This window comes from Lepidochelys olivacea (assembly GCF_965140295.1).
Source record: "Lepidochelys olivacea isolate rLepOli2 genome assembly, chromosome: 3".
Lineage (NCBI taxonomy): Eukaryota > Metazoa > Chordata > Testudines > Cheloniidae > Lepidochelys > Lepidochelys olivacea.
The window spans coordinates 101,364,748-101,390,284 of NC_140413.1; the positions used below are offsets into that span (position 1 = coordinate 101,364,748).

The 25,537-nt window shown below is 41.2% G+C and overlaps 1 protein-coding gene across 2 annotated transcripts in view; it reads left to right on the top strand.

Moving 5' to 3' along the window:
• The window catches only part of ENPP1 (ectonucleotide pyrophosphatase/phosphodiesterase 1), a 71,200-nt gene that overhangs the window by 31,430 nt on the left and 14,233 nt on the right, over window positions 1-25,537 (top strand). Inside the window, exons 6-16 of one of the 2 annotated variants that reach the window (XM_084624365.1) lie at window positions 1,238-1,335; window positions 6,113-6,192; window positions 7,897-8,016; window positions 9,793-9,920; window positions 12,775-12,840; window positions 14,188-14,260; window positions 16,327-16,435; window positions 18,196-18,327; window positions 19,230-19,261; window positions 21,565-21,692; window positions 23,522-23,591. In XM_084624365.1, the coding sequence (XP_084480491.1) occupies window positions 1,238-1,335; window positions 6,113-6,192; window positions 7,897-8,016; window positions 9,793-9,920; window positions 12,775-12,840; window positions 14,188-14,260; window positions 16,327-16,435; window positions 18,196-18,327; window positions 19,230-19,261; window positions 21,565-21,692; window positions 23,522-23,591 (1,036 nt within the window). The remainder of the gene's footprint in view (window positions 1-1,237; window positions 1,336-6,112; window positions 6,193-7,896; window positions 8,017-9,792; window positions 9,921-12,774; window positions 12,841-14,187; window positions 14,261-16,326; window positions 16,436-18,195; window positions 18,328-19,229; window positions 19,262-21,564; window positions 21,693-23,521; window positions 23,592-25,537) is intronic. The other variant, XM_084624366.1, reaches the window with a different exon arrangement.

Genomic DNA, 25,537 nt, shown 5'->3' on the forward strand with positions numbered 1-25,537 from the left:
TCTGGGCTGTGAGCACTGGCTTCTGAAACCAAAACCGCTGTGTTATATTTACTATGGATATGCCACATGCATGGGTGTTTGGGACCACTGTGCAGATGTCTTCACAGTCCCTACTTAACTCAATGAAATAATTTTAAAAATATTTTTTGCCCATCTCTTCCTAATTTGTTTCCATTATGTGGATCAGTTGGGTTATTACGTATGAAATACTTAAATGAGCTAATAGAATTGCTCTCGGGTCTCTACAACAACTGGACTTTTTTGTATTTTGAGTGTATGTCAAAGTGTTTCCTAATGTAGCCTTACTTAAGAAACAACAATTGGTGTTTCCTTGTCATACTTGCATATATTGTGCTTTTAAATCACTCTTAATTCTTTATTTTGGGTTGCATTGGGTGGGTTCTGATGATCCAAAGTAGAATAAGGCTGTGATCCTATAAGTACTTAAGCTTAATTGTGCTTAACTTTATTCACCTGAGTAATCCCACAGACTTCAATGGGAATGTCACAAGCTTGCACTGAAGTCTCTGCAGGATCAGGATCTACACAATTTATGCAAAGGGATAAATTTATTTTCTTTTGAAAAGAAAAATCCTTGTCTTTTCCTGTGATGGTGGAGAAAGAATGTGTCAGACATCCTTAAGTTTCAGGTTAGGCTAGCTCAAGGGGGCAAGATATGTAGATTCCAATCATTTCTCTGGCTGATTCAGTGGAGGACTTTGAATCCACATCTCTTACCTCCAAGGTGAGTGCCTTAATCACCAGGCTGTGGAGTTATTCTTGCTATTTGGCTCAATTGACTTCTAAGCATTTATACAAAGTTGACCAGCTCCAACAGGAGTGAGAATGATCAATTAACTGCAGAACGACCTGTAGCCTGGCTGTTAGAGTGCTGGTCTGGAAGAGGGAAGTTCTGAGTTCAAGTCTCTGTCCCAGAGTGGGGCTTCAAACCCCCATCTCTCATGGCCCAGGCAAGTATGTTACGCATTGGGCTAAACCTTATAAAAGGGCTGAAAGGCAAACTTTGCTGACCTTGAAAAACTATCAGGTCAAATTTATGAATAGTTTCTGGTTGACTGAAACTGCATTTTTCAGCAAACAAACTTTGAAAAATTTCTGTCCAGCTCTAATTGTGAACATTAATGAGCATCTGTTTAGCTCTTTACACTGAAAAAACACTGTACAGATATTAAATTCCATGTTTTTTTTTTTAACTCTCTTATTTCTAATTGCTCAGGTTTACGAAACCCCCAGTTTTGTTGTTTTCTTTGGATGGCTTCAGAGCAGAGTATTTGCACACATGGGGTGAACTTCTTCCTGTTGTTAGCAAATTACGTGAGTAGATTCTCTGTCTAGACAATAACGTGACGCTTAATTAGAAAAATCTAAGCTGTCCATTGTTTTAAGAGTACAAGGAGAACTCTTTTAAACACTTCACCAGGAGCTGGCCAAGTATTCTTTGGGCTCTCAGTGAGAGATTGAAAATGGTTGAGCAGCCCTTTCTGTGGTTAAGCAGTGCTAATTTTGCAATGAATTTACATTGTTGTGAAAAATAAACTAGTTTAATGTGATGTTTTGACTCCATACCAATTCTAAAGTATGATTCAGCCTGCAGAGTGACTTGTATTTAGGTGGGGAGGTGACAAAATAATGGAAAGAGGAGTAGAAAGCATTTCAGTATTTTGAAAAGGAAATTGAGGTGGAGAAAATATGAGAAATGAGTACTAAAATGTAAGACCTGATGCATGGAGTAGGAAAGTGATAACATTTGAGGGAGGAGTTTCATTTTGTTAAATGAATGAGTGACCAGAACCGGCTGTAGTCTTAGTGCATTTTCCCACAGGTTTTGGGGTGTTTTACAGAATATGAACTTTGTTGTTTTCTTTTTTAAAAAAAGCCCAAAGTTTTTATCCCCTATAACTATAAAGATAGTTTAAACATAAGGCATACAACCAAACTCTTGGCCACTTGTAAAAATCCCATGGTACTTCTTGCCTGAGTAGCAATGTCAGGCTTGCTGTGCTGTCCAAATTACAATCTGGAGGGACTACATTCTGTTTATCTAAAAATAACAATGAAAACATTCTCTGCTTATATGTTAAAAATGTGTACACTTGGATTGAGATGGAAATAGGAGACAGACTTGTTGAAAGTCTCTGGGTAATGATAAAAGGGGTAAAAAGCAAGGGTGATGTCATGCTAGGAGTCTATTACAGGCCACCTAACCAGGAAGAAGAGGTGGATGAGGCTTTTTTAACCAGCTAACAAAACCATCCAAAGCAGAGGAGTTGGTGGTGATGGGGGACTTCAGCTACCCAGACTTCTTTTTGGGAAAATAACACAGCAGGGCACAGATTATCCAATAAATTCTTGGAATGTTTGGGAGACAGTTTTTTATTTCAGAAGGTGGAGACAGCTACCAGGGGGAGAGGCTGTTCTAGATTTGATTTTGACAAATAAGGAGGAACTGGGAGAGAATTTGCAAGCGGAAAGCAGCTTGGGTGAAAGTGATCATGAAATGATCGAGTTCGTGATTCTAAGGAATGGTAGGAGGGAGAGCATCAAAATAAAGACAATGGATTTCAAGAAGGCAGACTTTAGCAAACTCAGGGAGTTGTAGATAAGGTCCCATGGGAAGCAAGTCTAAGGGGAAAAACAAGAAGACAGTTGACAGTTTTTCAAAGAGACATTATTAAGGGCCCAAGAGCAAACTATCCCACTGCGTAGGAAAGATAGGAAGTATGGCAAGAGACACCCTGTCTTAAGCAGGAGTTAGATCTTCAGTGATCTAAAAATCAAAAAAGAGTCCTACAAACAGTGGAAACTACTATGTGTGGAGCAGTGCTTTTCATCCCAGATAGAGCAGGCTTGAAGTTGGATCTCCCACATCCCAGGCCAGTGCCGTGCCATCAAGCTAGAGAGTGCAAGAGTTAGTCTCTCTCTGGTCACTTTGAACCAGAGAGCCCTGGGCCTAAAAAGCCTTACCAATGAAAACTTAAAACTGATAACGATTTGGCTTTGATGAAATTTCCTTGTGTTAGAAATGTTGTGACCAGCTGAAGTCACATCCTATTATGTAAAATGGTGGGGATATTGTTCAGCGTTTGACACCTTTTACCTTATTGGTGCCTGCATTTCATTTGCAGGTTAAATGATTTATGATATGCACATGCGAGTATGTGGAATATAGCTCAGTTTTGGCTGTCAATGCATGGAAGTACAAGGAGGATAGGATATGACGCAAGGAGCCTTAGCCTCTCCTACGTGCCTTGTGCAGGGGACCGCCACAGTATGGATAGGGGGTGCAAGCCCTGTGCTAGCCTGGAGCCAGCAATAGCCCTATCTTACCCAAAGTGAAGTTGGGGTACACAGACCTCACCTCTGCACTGACCAGCAGAGCTGGGCCAGCATGAGAGAGGAAATACATGATGGACCCTTTCAAAGTTTGGAGCTCCTGATGTAGTGTACACAACCGTGGGCCCTTGGAGGAATTCTGGCAGAGAGTCTTCAGCTACTGCTGTTACAGCCAATGACGCCGCCGCCTCCTCCCCATGATTTTGTCAAAGGTTTGAAACCTGATGAAAGCCATTGATGTCAATGGAAAGAATCCTACTGATTTAAGTGGTCTTTGATTTTGGCCTGTAGTTTGTAATGAAACATTCTGGAATGGTAGGTGCTGTATGTAAGTTATTGTCATTTAATATTGTAAATCAATGTGTTGCTAACTTATTTTCATAGCACACTGAGTAAATTAATAGTACCACATAGCCTCTGACCTGGCAAATAGTTACACACAGGAGTAACTATGCAGGTCAGTAGTACTATTGGAACTACTCATGCATATGTATTTGCAGGACCAGGGCCCATGGATATAAACTTCCCGTTCATTCCACTTAACAGTTAGGATTTAAGAAGCCAAACTGAGGCAGGCTCCAGGGACAATTTAAAGGGCCCGGAGCAGTAGTGGCGGCCGGAGCCCCGTCCCCAGAGTCCTGCTGCTGGAGCCCTGGGGAAGCGGCGGCGGGGCTCCGGGGACGATATAAAGGGCCCAGGGCTCCGGCCGCTGCTACCCACACAGGGCCCTTTAAACCGCTGCCAGAGCCCCCAGCTGCCGCTGTTACCTCGGGGAGGGGGAAGGAGGCACTTGCCAGTACAGGGTGGGCCGGGGCTGGCTTTGACCTCCCCCAGCCCCACCCCTTCCACCCAAGGCCCCACCACTTCCGGGGGCCAGAGCTGGCCCCGCCCCCAGCCCCGCCCGTACCGGTAAGTCCCTAGACTTACTTTCACTCCTGATCTATACTATACTGAATATATGGGAGAGAATGATCCAAAGTGCATGCATAGATTACGGAGCAGAACATCAATCTGATGACTCATTAACTTTACGCTTATCTATATCCTTTTACACAAAACTTTTGGTCTGTGTGTGATTTTTTTTTTTGTACTTTAGTGAGGATTATTGTCCTAATTTTCAGAAGAAGAAAACACCTATTTAGGTGCTTGTGTATAGATTTAGGCACCTTGCTTTAGGAAGCCAAATTTGACAATTTTGGCCTAACATGAATGATTTTTCATTCTAATATGTATTGGCAATGACGATGATTTTGTTTTTAAGAGACCTGCAATTCTATGGCAAGAACATAAGTTTGAGCTTATGCCTAGAGAACATGATGATGAACACTCCTTTTTATGGGATGTGTATATAAACTGAAAGCAAAGTAAATAGCAATTTGTCAGATGATGTTGGATCATATTAAAGAAGTTCTGTATTAAAATCACAAATGAGTTTGATTCCCCAGAGTTTAAATTCCAGGGTATTACTAATTAAGAGGTCTTTTGGTTTTTGGTAGTGTTTCTCTCCCTCTATGTGTGAAACTTGCAAGCTGCTAATTGTGTTAGTACATTCTAAGACAGAGTCTGTTCTCAAAGCAATTCACACAGAGTATTGCTTTGAGTCTCTCTCTAACAACAGAAACAGCACCCAGAGACTCCCTGCCCTTTTGTTGTATTAACAATTGTGATTAAAATAGAGATAGAGGATGTATGTGGATGGATGCTTGGTGTGGAGAATAACTGAATGATCAGGGAGGTGCCAGCCTAAGAATCCAGTGTCCATTGGCTGAAGAAGGCGTCAAGTGGAAATAACCAGAGGACCCCCGGAGGGCAGACTGGAATCCACCCAACAGCCTCAAGAATGGGAGAACCAAAGAACAAGATAACATCTAGCAGCACGGAGCCCTCAGGAATGTGCTATCTGCTGATTGATTCAGCAACAGCATGATGAAGCAATTCCCATAGACTAGCCTAGGAAGAAATTCCTACAAAAATAGACTCTAAAAAGTGAGAACTTTGGGGTCTGATTCTGCAAACTAACTTCCAGGAGCGTCAGATGAGTATCTGACAAGGACCTGGTCCCTCCTCATGTCCAGGCCACCTGGCCAGTGGCTTGGCATGAGCAACTCTAAGGCTGGTAACTATGATAACAATCTTGCAGAACCTCTGTGTGTGTGTATGAATGAATGTGTGAATAAATATGAGATTGAATGGAATGTTACAGCTGTAACTAACTGCTTACTATGATTCTTTCTGTATTCACAATAAATGTGGTATTTTGCCTTTTTCCCTTTAATAAGATCCGGCTGGTTTTTATTTTATTGGTATAACAATGATGGTTCAGAGAACTGGGGCAAGACAGCATTTATAGCCCTCAGTCAAAAGCTACTTTGCTTCTGGGAACTCCCAGACTGAAATCATTACTAGAGCTCACCCTGCACAGCACTCTCACTAGCTGCCAGGTCTGTGTTCTAACTGGAACAGCGTGACTTCTTTGATCATTCCTATATACATCTGCACCAGGTATTGTTTAAAAGGCCTGATTCTGTGACCGCTGACTTCAGTAGTCAAAGATTGGCCCCATAAGGGGTATCTAGAATGTGTTTTTACCACTAGCTATTAAGTCAATTGTGACATAGTCATTTCCGACATAAGTATGAATTCTAGAATGTTGTAGAGTGCAACTCTACAGGGGTGTGATTTTTGAAACTGAATGTATACACAGTTGAGTCTTGTGAAATTTTTTTCATTTTTGTAACTTTACATTTTTCCTCCCTAGAAAAATGTGGAACATACACTCCCAACATGAGACCAGTGTATCCAACAAAAACGTTCCCCAATCACTACACCATTGTCACAGTAAGAACTTCTGTGTTTTTCTCTCTAGAAGATACATTGTTCTGAATTTAATCAATTCCAGGGGAAACGGAATTTGTGGATTATTAAATCCAGCAAGAACAATACTTAAGATTTCCCACAGGGCCATGAAAATGTAGATTCCACACTATTCTTCTTTTCTTTTCATGCTAAGATCTGGCTTAATGTGTGACAATCACTATATAAAGACTACTTATGCCTGGTTAGATGAACTTGATCCAGATAATTCATAAAAACTATCCAATACCAGGTGTAGGAATTCCTGTGGCATTATAAATTGGTATCCTTCCTCACTTTGTGGATTGGTATGAATCTGGCATAATTTGCTGAATCACAGTTTTGGCCAGTGGAGTAGAAGCAAGCTAGGTTCTTCTCATTCCTTTTCTTTGGGAAGATATGTGCTTTATGCCCTGCCCATGGAACAGAAAGTGTGGCATTATGTAGATATAGATGAGGTCTGAAATGGAACCAGCAATCTGAATATCTCATGAGTTTTGAAGGTGTGAGGAGATCTAAGGCTGGCTGAGATTCAAATCTGGCTTAGAGGCAGCCCAAGGGTGGAAGGTGTCACAAACAACTGATCTCTAAGGTTTCTCCCATCTTGAATATATACAGGAGAAAATAAACTAATTTTAAAAAAAAAAGCTTCCAAAACTGGATTGTGTCTTACTGTCTTCTAGGGTATATCAGCTTGAGCTTGACGGTCAAAGAGTTTAGAACTCAAATTAAGACTGATGGAATCACAGCCTCACTGCCTTCTGCTCCTGACTCATCAGTGCTGTTGTCTCTTTGGGTGGCGTGGCAGTGGATGCTGTTATGTGCACAGTCTCTGGATCTCTACTTATTTTTTTAAAAAAGTTGTTTAATGCCCCCCTCCCCTCAAGACACACACTCCCAAATTTGAAGAGTTGGCCTGGTAGAGAGAGTTTTGCTCTGCCACCATGTAATGGGGTTTCCCCTAACCTGGCATCAGACCCTCCTCTGCCTCAGTTCTCCCACTCTTATGAAAGTTGGGGGACTAACTCTCCAGATAGTGTAAATAAAGCTCCCCACTATCACCTATTCCATTCCTTTCTCTGAGGTATATGTTTATTCAATCACAAACACAGTTCAACATCAATCAAAATAGGTAAACCAGGCACACAGCAGGTATCCCCAGCCTGGCCTTTCACCTAGCTGGAGTAGTAAGCACCCTTCTGGCTCCTTTCCCTGTCACATGGTCTCCTCAGGAGCCTCCCTACTCTTGCCGCTCCCCACCAGTGAGCTACTTGTTGGTTCGTTATCTTACGGAGGCATCTAGTCACAGGTGGGGATCCGCCCAACTGCTTCATGAAGGCCGTCCCGTTCTGTGACAAACCAGCTGTGCTATCCTTAAGATGTCAGGCTAAAGTTATTCCATCCATTTAGGCTCTGTTTTGCCTAAATGTCTCTAAAAGAGCATAAGCGAAAACTATAGCAAGTAGGCTGTAAACTCAGCCTGAAGAGGTCAAGCCAAATTCAGACTTTGTAAGTCAATAGACTTGCATCCACTTACACAAAGTCTGAAAAATGCTGCATTACTTTTGAGAAGCATAAATCTGTATTTGATCTTTGTAGCAGTGAAATGTGACACGGTTGTGACATGTACATAAGGATTTATATAAAAAGGATTTTCTTTTTTATACAATGGCACAATCTTCATTGTAGGGGCTGTATCCAGAATCCCATGGTATAATTGATAACAAGATATACGACCCCCATAGAAATGCTTCCTTCTCACTTAAAAATGCAGAGAAGTTTAATCCACAGTGGTACCAAGGACAGCCTGTAAGTATTAATAACTAATATACTGCTATGAGTCACACAAGAGAGAGTGGTTATGTTGTTTAGTTATTTCTCAGGAAAATGGTGATACTGAGAAACAATGTTACAGAGAGCATTTCCAAGGCAGCCAAGAAGCTGTCACTCAGCATAACTACATGATTACATTGTTGCAGCTGTAAAATGGATTTTGAAATAGCTTACATGTAAACTGCAATAATGAAAAAATTAGGTGGCAGGATTTGTTAATGATCTTATTTATATTACCCCCGTTTGGAACATTTTTGTTATTCATTTTCAGCCTCCTCTCCAGCCCCACTCCAAAAAGTATAATTCTGTAGAATGGTTCTAGTCCAAGGTCCCTGCAGATGCTAATTGGGAAAGGCATCTTGGTACAGTCCCAACTCCTTGGATACCCAGAGCTCAAAGTCGTCTAACTCTCTCTCCATACTCCAGCTGCAGTGACCCAAAGATTCCCACCCTTCCGCCTCCTCTCTTTTCTGCCTGGGAAATAATGCCTTAGAAAGAACTAAAACTAAAAGTTTGTGTGTGTTTTTTGCCTTTCTTTTTTCCATTTCTCTGGCTTTTAGGTCTCTCACTCTCCATCTTCTGTCTCTTGCCATTTCTTCCTCTCCTCCAGCCTATGCTACTCATCTTCCCTTCACTAGGTCTCCCACTTATCCTCTCCCAACTTAGTTTCAGCTTCCTCTTTTCCCCCAACTTGCCATAATATTGCCAACCTGACCATTCAAAAATCATGTTAGGCCTCAAAAAATCATGATCTTGGCTAAAAATCATGAGGTTTTTCAAAAAATACGTTTTTGGTTCTTATTTGCCTTTTGGGTTTTGAATCTTTAGGCTATTCTCAACTCACCTTTTTAAGTTTTTCTCCCAAACATGAATGCTAGAACTTGTTTTTTAAAATGAAAGTGGAAATTCTCATGAAATAACAGGACTCCAGGAGCTGGGCCTTTATGACAAACATTAAGGGCATGGCTACACTTGTGAGTTCGAGCGCATTAAAGCAGCCCCGGGCGCCCTAACTCACGACCCAACCACACTGGCAAGGCACTTAGAGCACCTGGACTCTGCAGCTGGAGTGCTCCTGGTAATCCACCTCCACAAGAAGCATAATGCTTGCTGCGCCTCGGCTGAAACGAACACCCGAGCGTCAGTGTGAACGAGGTGTTGCATTGCTGCACTCTGATCGGCCTCTGGAAACATCCCATAATCCCCTTAAGTCAAGTGGCCACTCTTGTCATTGTTTTGGAATTGGCTGCAGGAATGCAGACATGCACTTTCAAAGCTCCGTTTCTGACAGCCAGCTGCTTATCTGCTCTGGGACAAAGCAACCATTAGTGTAGAATGTTGCTTGCTGTGTGTGTGTGAGGGAGAGAGAGAGGGGCAGGGGGATGGAGGTCTGCTGCTGTCTGAACTTAAAAGACAGCATGCTGACATGCTCTCAGCCCCCACAAACCCACTCTCTCCCCCCCTACATACACACAACACATTCCCTGTCACACTCCACTCCACCCCCACCCCACCCCATCTGAAAAGCATGTTGCAGCCACTTGCATGCTGGGATAGTTACCACAATGCATTGCTCTCTGTGGCCGTTGGAAGAGTTGCTAATGTGGCCACGCCAGTGCACTTGAATCTGACAGTGTGGACACACTGTAGCGCTTTCCCTACTGCGCTTTCCGAGGGTGGTTTAACTGACTGCGCTCTATATCTGCAAGTGTAGCCATGCCTTAAGTAATTATACTTGTCCTCATCCCACAGATCTGGCTGACAGCTATGCATCAAGGTCTAAAAGCTGGTACATTCTTCTGGCCTGGATCAGATGTGAGAATTAATGGAACTTTTCCAGACTTATATAAAACATACAATCGGTATGTAAACATCATGTGGTATGTGTGTGTTTTCCTTTGGTAGAGCAATAAATTAGGGGAGAGGTAGTCAGTTATTTTTTGTCAAGGTCCAAATGTCTTGATCACGGTCTAATCATGGTCTAGACTCCAGAGAAAATAATACAAAAATAATGATAATAAGTAAATAAAAAGATTTTGCAGTCTGTTCAAAAGCATCTGATGGTCCGGATTTGGCTCGTGGTCTGCCCATTGACTACCCTTGAATCGGGTGTGTGTGAGAGAGAAAATGATATGTAGGCTTTGTTCTGCTTCCTTTCCTGGTTTGGATCAGCTTTCACAAAATGATAGATGACAGAAGATAAATATCTTCTTGCTTACTAATATAGTCCTGCTGTGACGGTGCTGCCTGTGCGAGCCAGCTGAGGTCACTCAATCAGGGTGAACTGCAAACAGAACGGAGCAAACAAACCCCAAATGCTGGTGGATATTCCAATACTTAGATTTACCAAGCCAGCACAAAACAACTTCTATAGTACCTCACTGGTTACTCAGAAGTCCAAATAATGCAGTTCCCTTAAAGTACCCAGCCTCAGGCCTCCATCCAGTCATACATGTCAAACACATGATGATAAATTCTGAAAATCTTATTTCATCATATAAAAGAAAAGGTTCTCCTGATCCCAAGCCCCAGACCCAGGTCAAATATTGGGGGGAGGAGGGGAGGGATAGCTCAGTGGGTTGAGCATTGGCCTGCTAAACCCAGGGTTGTGAGCTCAATCCTTGAGGGGGCCATTTAGGGATCTGGGGAAAAAAATGGGGATTGGTCCTGCTTTGAGCAGGGGGTGGGACTAGATGACCTCCTGAGGTCCCTTCCAACCCTGATATTCTATAACTCGGATCTTACCCAAAATACACGCTTACAGTCAATTAACTAAACTAAAATTTATGAAAAAAGAAAAGAGTTGGTTAAAAGGTCAACATACATACAGACTTGAATTCAATTCTTGAGGTTCAGATACATAGCAGAGATGAGCTTGTAGTTGCCAAAAGTCTTTAGAAATCGTCCATAGGTTATAGTCCAATGTCCATATTCAAGGTGACTCCAGTCAGTGACTGGGGATCTCAATCCTTATGGCTTAAGGTTTCCCCCTCTTGAAACCCAAAGCAGATCTGAGATGAAGAAAGATCGTGTCCCAAGGTTTTCATACATTTCCTGCAGCCTTTTGGCGTGAGAAAACAATAGGCTTAACTTTCCTTCTTCCAAACATCATGGCAATTACACAGGATAATGTATCCATTAAACAGTTCAGATACAGGTTATATCAACCTTCAAAGAGACATAGACAATAATACTTTCACTCAAGTATATGTTAATATTCCTTTTTTGATCTTCGAATCAAAGCTATAGCCATAGACAAGACTGGTTTGCTTACATCACAAGACCTGAGCAAACATCTACTCTTCTATCCCTAACAATACAGGCTTGCATTTCAAAACTCTATTCATTTACATATCTTCCTAACCAGTCTCTAAAGTTCGGCCATGGGTCAGGTCAGTCTGTGAGTTAATTAACTCTTTCTGGCCCTGTCACCTTTCAATGAGATATTCTATACACTCATAACATCACACCTGCACATTGTGAAAAAGCAGAATCCCACTAGCCAGAGCCTGCATTTTCCATTATGCATGATGTATAACTGACTGAAGAACCTATTATGTTATAACATGCTTAGGAGAGGTATGCAAAAGATTTGCCATCTGAATCTGGTGATGCGTTGCTGTCTTATATTTACACTTGGTGCAAATATTTCACAAATATCTACATTCTAACACTGATCACTCAATCTGAGCTCTTCCCTTACATGAAGTGGGAAAATCTTTACATGATATTGTCTATGTAGTTGAAAAACTCTATGTAATGAGGTAGTTATGGGAAACATTTCACTGTCAAATTGATCTTATTGCAAGTTTTCAAGGTATTTCACAGTAAGGCAGTAGCCTTTATGGTCAACTGTTGTTCCTACCTATGAATAAACATTTCTCTGCAGTGGAAAAAATATGTGCATTTGAGGATCATCATTAATAATATAAAAATCTTCCCTGAGTTCCTCAATCTTCTTCTCAGGTCCTATTTTTCTTGTCACGTAGATTCTGACTGTTGGTTGCTTGTGGGACATTCTACACTTTTCTCCAGTTAGTTGAACAGGGTCACTTGCATTGTGTCGTTCAAGCTACCGCAGTCATCAGCAACAAGTGGTGCTGTCTCAGTAACATATAGGCTGTTTTTAGTGGGTGTATACTAATCTATGATTGCCAGTCTACTTCAGAGTTTTGATCCCAGATTTTATCCATGTGTGGTCATTAGAAACTTGGCAACTGGGCTCACATTATAAACACCAGAATGGTGTTAAAAATACAGTATATGGAACAAATCCTTCTCACCTTATGTGAGCATGCCTGGTGAAATCAGTTGGACTGCTTGTATGAGGAAGGCAAGCAAGATTTAGGGCCTTATCCAAAACCCATGGAAGCTAGAGACTCCTGTTGACTTCAGTGGGCTTTAGATCAGGCTCTTAGCCTTTTATTTGTAAAATTTCCCATCATTGTAGTACTCCAAAATATTGATCTAGATATATTTAATGAACAGGAGTACTTGTGGCACCTTAGAGACTAATTTATTAGTCTCTAAGGTGCCACAAGTACTCCTGTTCTTTTTGCAGATACAGACTAACATGGCTGCTACTCTGAAACCTGTCATATATTTAATGGATATCCAACCTTATTGTTGCCAAGTGATTTCAATGATCTTGAAATGAAGACAGGTTTCGTAACTCATGTGAACATAATTTTCAGTTCTTTGAAATACAGTTGCTATTGTATTGTTCTGATACAGTTCAATCCCATTTGAAGAAAGGGTGATAGCTATTCTTCATTGGCTGCAGTTACCTAAAGATGAAAGGTAGGTATTAAATTTCAAATGTAAAGCTTCTGTTTACAGTGTTAGAATAATGAAATAATAATGATTAATAAACACATTGCAATGTAAATGTTGTTTATATTTAATACCCTGTGTGCATTATTTCAATAACTTCATAAGAACATAAGAGTGGCCATACTAGGTCAGACCAATGGTTCATCTAGCCCAGTATCTTGTTTTCTGACAGTGGCCAATGCCAGATGCTTCTGAGGGAATGAACAGAACAGGGCAATTATTAAGTGATCCATCCCCTCTCGTCCAGTCCCAGAATCTGAAAGTCCCTGGTTTATGGGATTGCATCCTGGACTATTTTGGCTAATAGCCATTGATGGATCTATCTAATTCTAATGATCTAATTCTTTTCTGAATCCAGTTATACTTTTTGTCTTCACAACATCCCTGGCTATGATTTCCATAGGTTGACTGCGCATTGTGTGAAGAAATAGCTCCTTTTTGTTTGCTTTAAACCTGTTGCTTATTAATTTCATTGTGTTGTGTGAGGGGGTAAATAACACTTCCTTATTCACTTTCTCCACATCAGTCATGATTTTATAGACCTCTGTCATATCCCCCCTTAGTCATCTCTTTTCCAAGCTGAAGAGTCCCAGTGTTTTTAATTTCTCCTCCTATGGAAGCTGATCCATACCCTTAATCATTTTTGGTGCCCTTCTTGGAACTTTTCCCATTTCTAACATATCCTTTTTGAAAGGGGGTGACCAGAACCGCACACAGTGTTCGAAGTGTAGGCATACCATGAATTTATGTAGTGGCATTGTGATATTTTCTGTCTTACTATCTATCCCTTGCGTAATGGTTCCGAACATTCTGTTAACTGTTTGGCCTGCCGCTGCATAGTGCGGATGTTTTCAGAGATCTGTCTACAATGACTCCAAGATCTTTCTTGTGTGGTAACAGCAAATTTAGATCCCATCATTTTTGTATAAATAATTGGGATTATGTTTTCCCATGTGCATTAATTTGCATTTATCAACATTGAATTTCATCTGCCATTTTGTTGCCCAGTCACCCAGTTTTGAGATCCCTCTGTAACTCTCGGCAGTCTACTTTGGACTTAATTATCTTGAGTAATTTTGTATTGTTGGCCAATTTTACCACCTTTTCTCAGATCATTTATGATCAACAAATTAGTTGTTTCAAGCCTGTTTCTAAGCAAATTGTCTATACCTTTCTCTTCTTTTAAAATGTTTCCTCACTAAGTGATGCACGGTTGTTTCTATTACTTGATATCCATTGTTGAATTATAATTTTTTCCAGACTATTTTTCAATGTGTATATAAAATATTACATTTTTGGTGCTGTTTGATATAGACCACACTTTTACACTCTGTATTTAGAAGAACCAGATTCCTCAGGCCATAACTTTGGACCAGTCAGCAGTGGAGTAAGTAGGTGTTTTGTTTTGTTTTCTTTTCTTTTCTTTTCAAACTATGTACTGCGTTAGTGATGAAGCTTTGTAAAGCATGTTAATTTAACAGCCATAAACTGGACCACTCATCTGCAGTGTATTTATTAGAACAACGACTTTGTGGGAGGGTGAACATGACCTAACATACCTAGTAAAAGGGCATTTAATAAATGTGCTGTTTTCAATGCTAACAAATTAGGTACTAACTTTAATTATAATGTAAAATAGCAAATGCAGATGAGGTTGTAAATGGTGTATATTTAGTCTCCCTCTCCCCTTCCCCCCCACTCATCATACACTAGTTCTCCCTTTTGACACAAAATACTAGAAATTTTTGGAAAGAAAAAATTGTTTTCATGAACATTATCAGTTGAGGGGGGAAAAAAACTTTTCACTTAAGGGTGGGTCGGAAGAGGTGGGGTGAATGAAACCTTTTAACCAGCTCTAATCCCAGTCCACTTCTGTGGATGGCTATTCACGTTGTAACTGGCATGGTTGCTGGCTGTCTCAGACCACAGTTAGGTGGATATGAATCATATCTCCTTCCATGTCAGACTTCGGCATAGGGCAGGGGTTCTCAACCTATTTCTTTCTGAGGCCCCGCCCCCAACATGCTGTAAAAAGTCCATGGCTCCACCTGTGCCACAACTGTTTTTCTGCACATAAAAGCCAAAGTTGGCACTGGGGGTACCAAGCAGGACAACTGCCTGTGGGACCATGCCACAGGGTCCCCCACAAAGCTACATTGCTCAAGCTTTGGCTTCCGCCCTGGGTGGTGGAGCTCAGGGCCTTGGGCTTCAGCTCCATGCAGTGGGGCTTCGACTTTCTGCCCTGGGCCCCAGCAAGTTTAATGCTGGCCCTGCTTGGCGGACCCTCTGAAGCATGCTCACAGCCTGCAATGGGCCCTGGACCTCTGGTTGAGAACCACTGGCATAGGGGAGAAAGATACTACCACTGTCTATGCTGTAAATAAAGAGAAGCCTTCATTTTCCACCACGGGTCAGTGTTACATCCTTCAGTAAATGCACTTACAAAAACAAGAAGAGGTGGAAGGGGGAAAAACTATTCAGTGATTTGGGAATATTAGAGAATGCTACTATCTTGAACTCAGGAAAAGTTTTGGCATCTATAACTGACTTTTCCAAATTTCACTGGAGCCATCAACAGCAAGAAGCTTTCAATTTCTCTTGTGGAGCGCTTTCACAAACTGAACACTGTTTCTGTGATAATACTGAAAGATCAATGTAGTTCTTTAGTTGATTAACTGCCAATGAGAGCTTGATAGTGGTGTTTCTGTCTCCCCCCTCCCCTTCCCAGGTAATATAAAACTCAGTTATTCTTATCTTTGGTTAGTAAATAAAATGTAGGTTACGTATGTCAGAAACACTTTGAAGAATAAAAACCACTGTAAAGACATCTGACTAGCTCTGTAAGAGCATGATTCTGCAACCCTTACTCACACTGAGTAGAATTACTTATGCAAGTAGTCCCATCAAATGTAACTAGCTTATTATAAATATTAATTGCTTGTATTGATTACTTATGCATCTAAATTATTCTTGCAAGTAGTCCCACAGAGTCCACTGTCAATAAGTACTAAACATGAAAAAGGGTGAAGAATTGAGCTATAGGATGGCATTTCTTTTGGTTTAAAATTAAATTTTCAACCAATGATTAAGACCCCAAGTCACTAGTCCATCCCTATGTTCCCAGTTAAAATGACCCAAATGACAGAAGTATATAATTTATGTGAAAATGAAACTGATTGGACTATCTTTTTGTAAGAATTTCTCCTTTTAAACAAATAGCTCATACTTAACCTGAAGTGAAAACTTGGGTCTGACCATGCAATTCTTATTCACATGAATAGTTCAACTGAAACCTCTGGGAATACTTATGTGAATAGAGTCTGCCGGAAGAGGTCTTTTATTTGAATATGGTCCATACTGTGTCTTACATTTTACACTCACCAAATACAGATATATGAATTAGTTTCTAAATGCTTAACATCTATTTTACATCACCACATTTCTATTCTGCAGGTCATTCTCGCACTACAGAGAGTGGACAACATAGTTGGGATGCTGATGGATGGTCTCAAACAAATGAACTTGCACAAATGCCTAAACATTATTCTTCTATCTGATCATGGTAAATTGATATGTAAACAGTGGCAAAATGAGGACACATGCATGGAATTAAGTGGCAGGCTGCAACTTTTATTAACCTTTAGCACAGGGAAGGGACAGTACCTGCCCACACTCTTCTATACCAGATATTTAATTGGTTCCAGTTTGGGGTTACAGGGCTCATTACCAATAGAAACTCAGTGTGGGGTAGGCTGAGGAGAGCCAGGAATCAGTCTTAGCACCACCACCACCCCCCCACCCCCGCTGCAAGAGGAACAGAGGATGCAGAAGGGCACGGACCAAAGGTGTGAAGGCCACTAAGTCTGACCTTGGCCCACAGAGGCCGCAAGGTCTCACTTGATTCCCATGAGCCCAAGGCCCATCACCAAAATGCCATTTTTTAAATTTATTTATTTTTACCTCTGGGAACCATTCATTTTATCCTCTTAACTGCACTGGAAACCTGCCACAAATTGTGATGAATTAACAACTCAACCAAAGTACCTCAGTTATGTATTAATCACATTGCTACCTAACCCGCTGTGGTTTGAAGGTGCCTCTAGGAAGGTGAAAAATTCCCTGGTCCTCTGCCAACTGGCCCATGGGAGAGAAAATTCCTTCCTGACCCCTAAGTGGTCAATAAGTTGGACCCACAGACTCTGTAAGTCTGGGTTCCCATTCCTAGTTTAAGGAGAGTAGGCTGGGGCTGATGGAATGGAGCCAAAAGAGGGTCCACATGGTCCCCACTCCAGGTTAAATCCTGCAAGCTAGGGAATGCTGGCCAATCAGCACCTCTACCTTCCCAGCTGGCCAATGGCTGCAAGAGACAAATATGAGGAGAAGCTACTTGGTGTCCTTCAGCAAGTGTTTCCCTCTCTCCCTGCTGGAACTGTCCATTTTCACCACTGGCCTCCTCAAGTTCCCTCACCCATTGAAGCAGGTGGTGGCATTTTGTTTCCATAGTAGACATGCTTAAAGTCAGATGTCGTCTTTTGTCCAGAAGAATATTCTGGAGCTGATTCTTATTTACACCGCAGCCCCTGTACAGCTCTCTGGTGGTGTAAGTGGGCCTTGATGTAAATTACATTTTACAGTGCCAGATCGGTGTAAAGGGTCCGCATTGTACCTGAGAATCAGTCCTTTTATTGTTAATTTGTAGTGTTGGTGGGGGGAATGATAGTTCATTTCTTTTCACATGCTGCACCCAGCTCTCTCTTCCCCCCCCATTCCACCTTAAGTGACTTCAAAGCAATAGATTCAATTTTAAGACTGTAATTAGTTTTTATTTATTATTAACATCCTGTGTTTGTTTTTCTTTAGTAGTCACTGTGGTGTGCGTATACACACTGCACAAATGAAGCTGAAAGCCACAGCCATGACCTGTTATTTCTACTAGCGTCCTTTGACCTGTCATTTACTGCAGGGCTGTGTGTATAAAACTAAAGATTTCTGACCACAGCCCAGAAGTGAAACATTATCCACTCTACCAGTCCAGCTCCCACAGCATCCTTTATTTTTCTCCTTCAGTAGTGAAAATCTATTTCCGTTTTCTTGTGAGAACTGTCATGAGGGAGTGTTACTGGGCTGCTGAAAGGGTAGATGTTTATGTACAGTATGAGTTTACAGTTCCTTTCTGCTGTTCAGATTATATTGTGCTTGGTGATAATTTAACCAGGGAAGCTACATTTCCCCTTTGTACAAAACAGCTATACACTCTGTTATCAGGAGTACTGCAGATTTGTACTACCTCTTTTAAAAATAACATTTTTTTCCCTTTTGCAGGCATGGAAACAGCTAGCTGTAGTAAAACAGCATATCTGAGCACATATATGGAGAATGTTCAAGATATCACAATAATTCCTGGCCCTGCAGCTCGCTTAAGACCCCAAAACATTCCAGATGAGTATTTCTCTTGTATGTAGTTGCTAATTTGTGTTACTTGATTATCTATTTCTAAACTTTTTAAAATTAAGTGAGGATTAATATGTACAGAATATACTGATATTCCTCAGATTCGGTACAAATTTACAGAGAAATGAACCATAAGGGTTAGGGAAACTGTTATGACCTAGAAGCATAAATCTTCTGCTCTTAAAGGCATTTAAAAACATGGTTCACTTACATGTGTAGCTGGGGCCCTTAATCTCTATATGGTTTAGCCAAACACAGGTTATTGGATTCAATACAGGGGTAACTAGGAGAAATTTAATGACCTGTGATATACAGGAGGTCAAACTAGATAACTTAGTCCCTTCTGGCCTTAAGTTCTATGAAGGAAGGTTGCTGGATTAAATTTATTTTGTTTCTTTTGGTGGGATTTTTCCTTGGAAGTTTATTAGAAACATGTTTATAAACACTGTACGAAGATCAAGTTTTATATCAAGAAAGCTCCAAGTTATTAGACTAGCACAACAGTTACTGCTTCTTATGTGCACATTGCAATAAAATCTGGAATGTCAGATTCTAGTTGGCAACATCCATTTCTGTCAACACCATTTCTGCCAACAAACTATAAATATCTGAACGTTACAAGTAAATAACCAAAGTGACTGGAGAGAAGAAAATGTGAAGGGAAACCTCTCCTAAAAAGGCTAGTTAAAAGTATAGCTTGAAGATTTTCTTACTGATTTTGTTTTTACTATTGGCTGCTTGGTTTTCATGCAGGAAAAACAAGTTGATTACATTTAGAAATTTATTTTTAACCTAGATGACTGCTTTATATGGTATTGAATCAGCATTCCATAGTTGGACGCCTTTTATTTTGCATCTTTTTGTTTAAACTTTAGGTGACTAATTTTTACATCTGACTCTTCCAGTTGATTACCAGCACATTACCAGACAACTTACAGTAAGTGTAGTCTTTAATGTCGCTCATGCTTCTTGATTCATTTTGACATTTATTATTTTACAGCAGCAGTGTGCTAGGTTCCTTACATAACATATAAAAAGAGAAGGACGCTGCCCCAAACAGGTTACTACCCAAGTCTAGATATGACACAATGACAGGTAGAGAAACAACAGGGAGAAAAGTGGACAAGGGTTATAGTAATAAGGGTTATAAGAAATAGCCAGCGGGATTTGTCAAGAACAACTCATGCCAAACCTACCTAATTTCCTTCTTTGATGGGGGTCTAGTGGATAGGGAGAAAAGAGTAGCCATGATGTGCCTTGATTTCAGTAAGGCTTTTGATACAGTCCCACCTGACATTCTCATAAGCAAACTAGGGAAATGTGGTCTAGATTAAATTACAATAAGGTGTGTGCACAACTGGTTGAAAAACTGTACTCAAAGAGAAGCAGTGGTTTGCTATGAAAGTGGAAGGGCATATCTAGTGGGATGCCACAGAGGTCAGTCCTAAGTCCAGTACTACTCAATAATCAATATTTTCACTAATGACTTGGAAAATGGAGTGGAGAGTATTCTTATAAAATTAGTGGATGACACCAAGCTGGGAAGGGTCACAAGCAAATTGGAGGGTAGGATTAGACTTCAGAATGACCTTGACAAATTAGAGAATTGAAATCAACAAGATTAAATTCGTTAAAGACAAGTGCGAAGTATTACACTTGAAGAAAAAATCAAATGCACAACTACAAAATAGGGAATAACTGGCTAGGTGGTAGTACTGCTGAAAAGGATTTGGGGGTTATAATAGTCAACAATGTTATGCAGTTGAGGAAAAAGGAAAATATGATTCTGAGATGCATTAACAGTAATGGTGTATGTAAGACATGGGATGTAATGATCCTGCTCTACTCAGCAATGGTGAGGCCTCAGCTGGGGTACTGTGTCTAATTCTTGGTGCCACACTTCAGGAAAGATGTGGACAAATTGAAGATATTCCAGAGGAGAGCAACAAACATGATAAAAAGGTTTCAAAAACCTGACCTATGAGGAAGGTTAAAAAAACTGGGCATGTCTAGTCTTGAGAAAAGAAAACTGAAGGGGAACCTGGTAACAGTCTTCAAATATGTTAAGGGCCCTTCTAAAGAGGATGCTGATCCATTGTTCTCCATGTCCACTGAAGGTAGGACAAGAAGTAATGGGCTTAATCTGCAGCAAAAGGTGATTTTTGGGTAGATATTAGGGAAAGGTTTCTAAATATAAGGATAGTTAGGGACTGGAATAAGCTTCCAAGGGAGGTTGTGAAACCCTGGAGGCTTTTAAGAACAGGTTGGAGAAACATCTGTCAGGGATGATCTAGGTTTACTTGGGTCTGCCTCAGTGGAGGGGGCCGAAGTTTATGACCCTTTGAATTCCCTTCCAGCTCTGCATTTCTATGATTGTGACCTCTGTGACTCACTTTTGGCTGATACATGACTTAAGTTTTGTTTGTCGGTCATTAGACTTTTCTGTTTTTAACTCCTCTCTCAGCTGACATTGCATGATACTCACTGTCCAGATCAGCCCATGCAGAAACCTCCTTATTGGCCTCATCAGGATTTTCTAGCCCCTTCTGTTCCCACCTCTGACTCCAAGCATGGTCGGAAATGGTGTCAGCGGGCTCTGGTAGCTATTATTGTTGTAGTTTGTAGGATAGGACCCCCTAAGTGGCTCAGTCTGGTGTTCCAGGAGCTGGCAAACTCCAAGTGGGGATTACATAAAGGAAAAGGGAATGTTGGTGGGTGAGAATATTAAATATCCATGGGTGACCAATATATTAAAACCTTTGTATGTGTATGATTTTCCATAATAGAGTGTTGCAGCATTCTCAAACTGGACAATGCAACACCACTAGACTTTGACATCCTGTTCATGTGATGTCTCTTACCTAAGAGAGACCTCAATTAATAAAGGTCTTAATACCAGCCAGTGTTCTCAAGTCCAATGTGGTCAGAAGCTCATCAGAAAAAGGAGCAAAAAATTAGATAATTAAAAAAAATTAGTTGACTGCATCCCTTAAATATAAGCGTTAAAATACAGATTGACCGATCCTCAAATGTAAGTAACTGATATTTATGCACCATCCAATAGGTCTTTGAGGGTGATGGAAAGACTCCCATTGACTTTAACAGGAGTTGAACAAGACCCTTTGTCGTTAAAGCACTATTAAGCACTTAGTTTCTGATGTTCATAAGAATTTATGCATGATGGTCATGACTAGTTTTTTCACACATTATTAAATGTATATCTTAATTTAAAAATTTCAGTGCATAGACCCAGATCAGCATTTCAAAGCATTTATGAAAGAGTTCTTACCCAAGCGTTTTCACTACGTCAGCAACGACCGAATTGAACAAGTACATTTTTATTTAGACCCCCAGTGGCAACTCGCTCGGTAAGTTACCATTCATCAGTACTTGATTGTACAGTAAAGAGTTTCTTGACTTGTTTTAATTTTTCTCCTCCAAAGCAAAAGAACAAGTGAATGGTTCTAGATTGACAGCCATTGGAGACTGAGGTCTCCGTTTATCCACAGAATAGTTGTAGCACAAAGTAAGCTTTTTCGTACACTGCCCTTGTCCCTGACTTTGTGGGATCACCTTAGTCTATATGAATTTCTCCTTGCTAAATATGCCTGAGGTGTTGGTGGGTTTTGTGATGTGGCACTGGTCAATTAAGACCCTATTTCTGGAAAGCACTTAAGTACCTGCTTAAGCACATGCTTTGGGAATTAAAGTTAAGCGTATAAGTGCTTTGCTGAATCAGTGTCCACCTGTGAACTGCAGTGAATCAACTCACTTCTCACAAGCTATTGAATGACCCTGTTGTACTTCTAGCAGCCCAGGCAGAAACTTTGCTGGGGACCGAGAGGTGAAATTTCCTGAGTCATCCCCCATTATGTCTTGTTTTTCTTATTTCACTGTCAGAAATTGCATTGTTTCTTCTGACCTATACATTTATCATTGCCAGAATAGTAGTGTATATTGTGTAGTGGTAATAAGGGTTTAATTTAGGAGTGGGACAGTGGTCCATATATAGCAAGTTGACATTTGATGAGAGAACCTGTCTGGTGTATGTTTTACGACTTTTAAAATAAACAAGCAAATGTAAAGCTAACTAATTTTAGTAAATTCCCTAAAACACTAAACAGTAAAATAATTGAACTGAGGTTACAATGGAGATCACAGGAATTAATCAAGAAATTAACAATAGTATACATTGGAATCAATAAATCAACAAGAAGATAGAACTGAGATAAACAACTGATCAAATTATTGCATGAACACAATCAGAATCAAATCATGAAACCAACACTTACCCATGACACTTACTTCTCTGTTGCTGCTGGCAGCAACAACTGCCTTCAGAGCTGGGCACCTGGCCAGCAGCAGTTGCCACTTTCTGGCCACCCACTTCTGAAGGCAGCGCAGCCGCCAGCAGCCGCACAGAAGTAAGCCTGGGCAGAGTGCTAGGATGCCTGAGAACAGCCGCTGGCATGTGTCCCCGCCCACCAGGGAATGCTTCCCAGGACAGGTGGAGGATCTGGGGCTCCCCACAGTGGCCTGGACTGACCTGCTACAGCCACACTCTTGGGCACAACCCCTTGCAGTCACTACTCCCAGAAGACTCTGCCGGCCCCAGAGGCAGGTCCCCCCACATAGGCTGCGAGCATCGAAGCGTGGTGGGGAGCTGAGGAGCAGCCGCAGCCCCAGGGTCCTGAGTAGCAGCAGGAGTAGAGGGGGGAGCTCCGTGGCTGCCCACACCATGGCACCAGCCAGTGCAGCAGCCACCCCACGCTGCCCAGCTCTGGCTTCCAGCCTCCGACTGGGTCAGGGCCTCGGGGGAAGAGGCAGGGCTGGAACTTAACTGAGGAGGAGCAGGGGGCAAGACTAAGGAGAGGGGTGGGGCCTCATGGCAAGGGAGGGCACAGCCACCCCCCATCTTCTGTGTAGCCCACCTCAGCCCACCCACTGGGAAGAGGCTGGTGCTGCCCATGACTTGCAGAGATTATAACTGGAGATGGCAGCCTCTATTCTTCAAAATTTAAAGGTTTTAACTCCTCCAGAGCTTACAGACTCTGTAGGCCCCTGGGGTATAGATTTCACTTTAGTTAATGTCCCCTTTTATATGCAGACAAACAAAGCTACTGAATATATTTTAACATAAATACATTTTGTAAAGTAAGTATTATTGGTTACATACCCTGTGACTTCTTTTAAATAGGAAACCATCTGAAGTCAAATATTGCAGTGGTGGATTCCATGGCTCAGACAATCGCTTCATGAGCATGCAGGTAAGATTCAGAAGATGGTAATGCTTATGATAGCTTAATTCACCTTATTCACAGGTTGCAAAGGATGATTTTCATGCATATGTTTGTTTAATCCAGGACACACCCTGTGATGGGGTATACCAGGGCCCCCTGCTGCAGGCCATGCTGTTCTGCTATACCCTGCCCCAGGAAGCAGTGAGGTGGGAGAAAAAGAGAAGCAAAGATGGATGGTTTTTGCCTGCTTAGAGAGGCCTCAATGGAGCAGCCATCTTGGAAGCCATAGCCAATCTCAGCCCAACAGACTGAGAGAAAAGGATCTATAGGGCCTTAGCGGGTCAGTTCCTGGCTGGGATGAGAGGAGTGAAGAAGGGGGATGGAGCTAGAGAACCTGTGGATGTTGGCCCTGAGATAAGGATGGAGATAAAGGGCATGGTAGGAAGAGGCCCGGGGAAGTAGCAACTATGGATTAGAGTAAATAGTACAGTATGTGGTTGCAGTTTATAGGGTCCCTGGGTTGGAACCCAGAATTCCCCTACTAGCCATAGGTGAAGTGTTATAAACCCCAAGAAGGGGACAGGTCTTATTTGGGAGCCCAAATAAAGGGCCCAGAGCTAGGACTGATGACTCTAGCAAGGGCAAATATGCTATATAGTTATTGGACTCTTTGAACCCCATCTGGGGTATTATTTGGACTTTGTGTCTTGGCTGGAAGGCCAAGTTGCTGAAGACTCATCAAGGTCAGCTGGTAGCTTAGAGTAGTCAGGAAGGCATTAAACTTATAACAAAAGGGGAGGGTAAAACGATGAAAGATATGAGCACTCAGCACAAAATCAAGATGCTGAGAATAAAATTAATCAAGGATAAAGTTTGCAGATGACACACATATTAGGGGAACGGTAAATAATGAAGAGGACAGGTCACTAATATAGAGTAATCTGGTTTACTTGGTGTAAACTTGGCACAAGCAAACAATATACATTTTAATACAGCTAGGTACAAAGAATGTAGACCATTCTCAGATGATAGGGGCTCAATTCTGGGAGCAGTGACTCTGAAAAAGATTTGGGGATCGTAGCAGATAATCAGTTGAACATGAGCTCCTGATGTTGTGGCCAAAAGAGCTAATGCAATTCTTGAATGTATAACCAGGTCTCTTGAATAGAAATAGAGAGGTTATTTTACATCAGTGTTTGGCACTGATGTGACCACTGCTGGAGTACTGTGTCCAGTTCTGGTGCCTACAGTTCAAGAAGGATGTTGATGATAAATTGGAGAGGGTTCAGAGAATGATTAGAGGATTAGAAAACATGTCCTATAGTGAAAAGAAGAGAAGGTTAATGGGTGACTTCATTAGTTTATAAGTATGGGAAAGAAATATTTAATAATTAAAATATTTATTTGTAACTTGAAGCTAGACAAATTCAGATGGAAAACAAGGTATAAATATGTAATGGTGAAAGTAATTAACCACTGGAACATTGTCAGGGTTTGTGGTGAATTCTCCATCACAGACAATTTTTAAATTAAGATGGGCTATTTTTCTAAAAGCTATGCTCTAGGAATTACTTGAGGAAGTTCTATAGCCAATGTTATACAGGAGGTCAGACTAGATGATCACAATTGTCCCTTCTGCCTTGGAATGTATGAATATTTCTGTTCATTTCTGTGCTCCTTCTATAGAGCTGGAGTTAGTAAATACAATGGAAATTTGACTCTTACTACAGAAACCTGTACATGCCTTCAACAATTATGTATTGTTGAGATCAAACAGTCTTAAAAGTCATAGTTAAACACATGTAATTGACTTTACCCCATATTTGTATTATTCACCTAATCTAGCCAGTTAGCCTTTCCAACCCTCCCTTCCCCCAAGAGGAAGGATTGTTTTATGGTTAATTCAAAGGGACTGAAAGCTACACCTGGGGTCTTTTCTCAGCTCTGCCCCCAAGCTTGTGTGACCTTGAGAA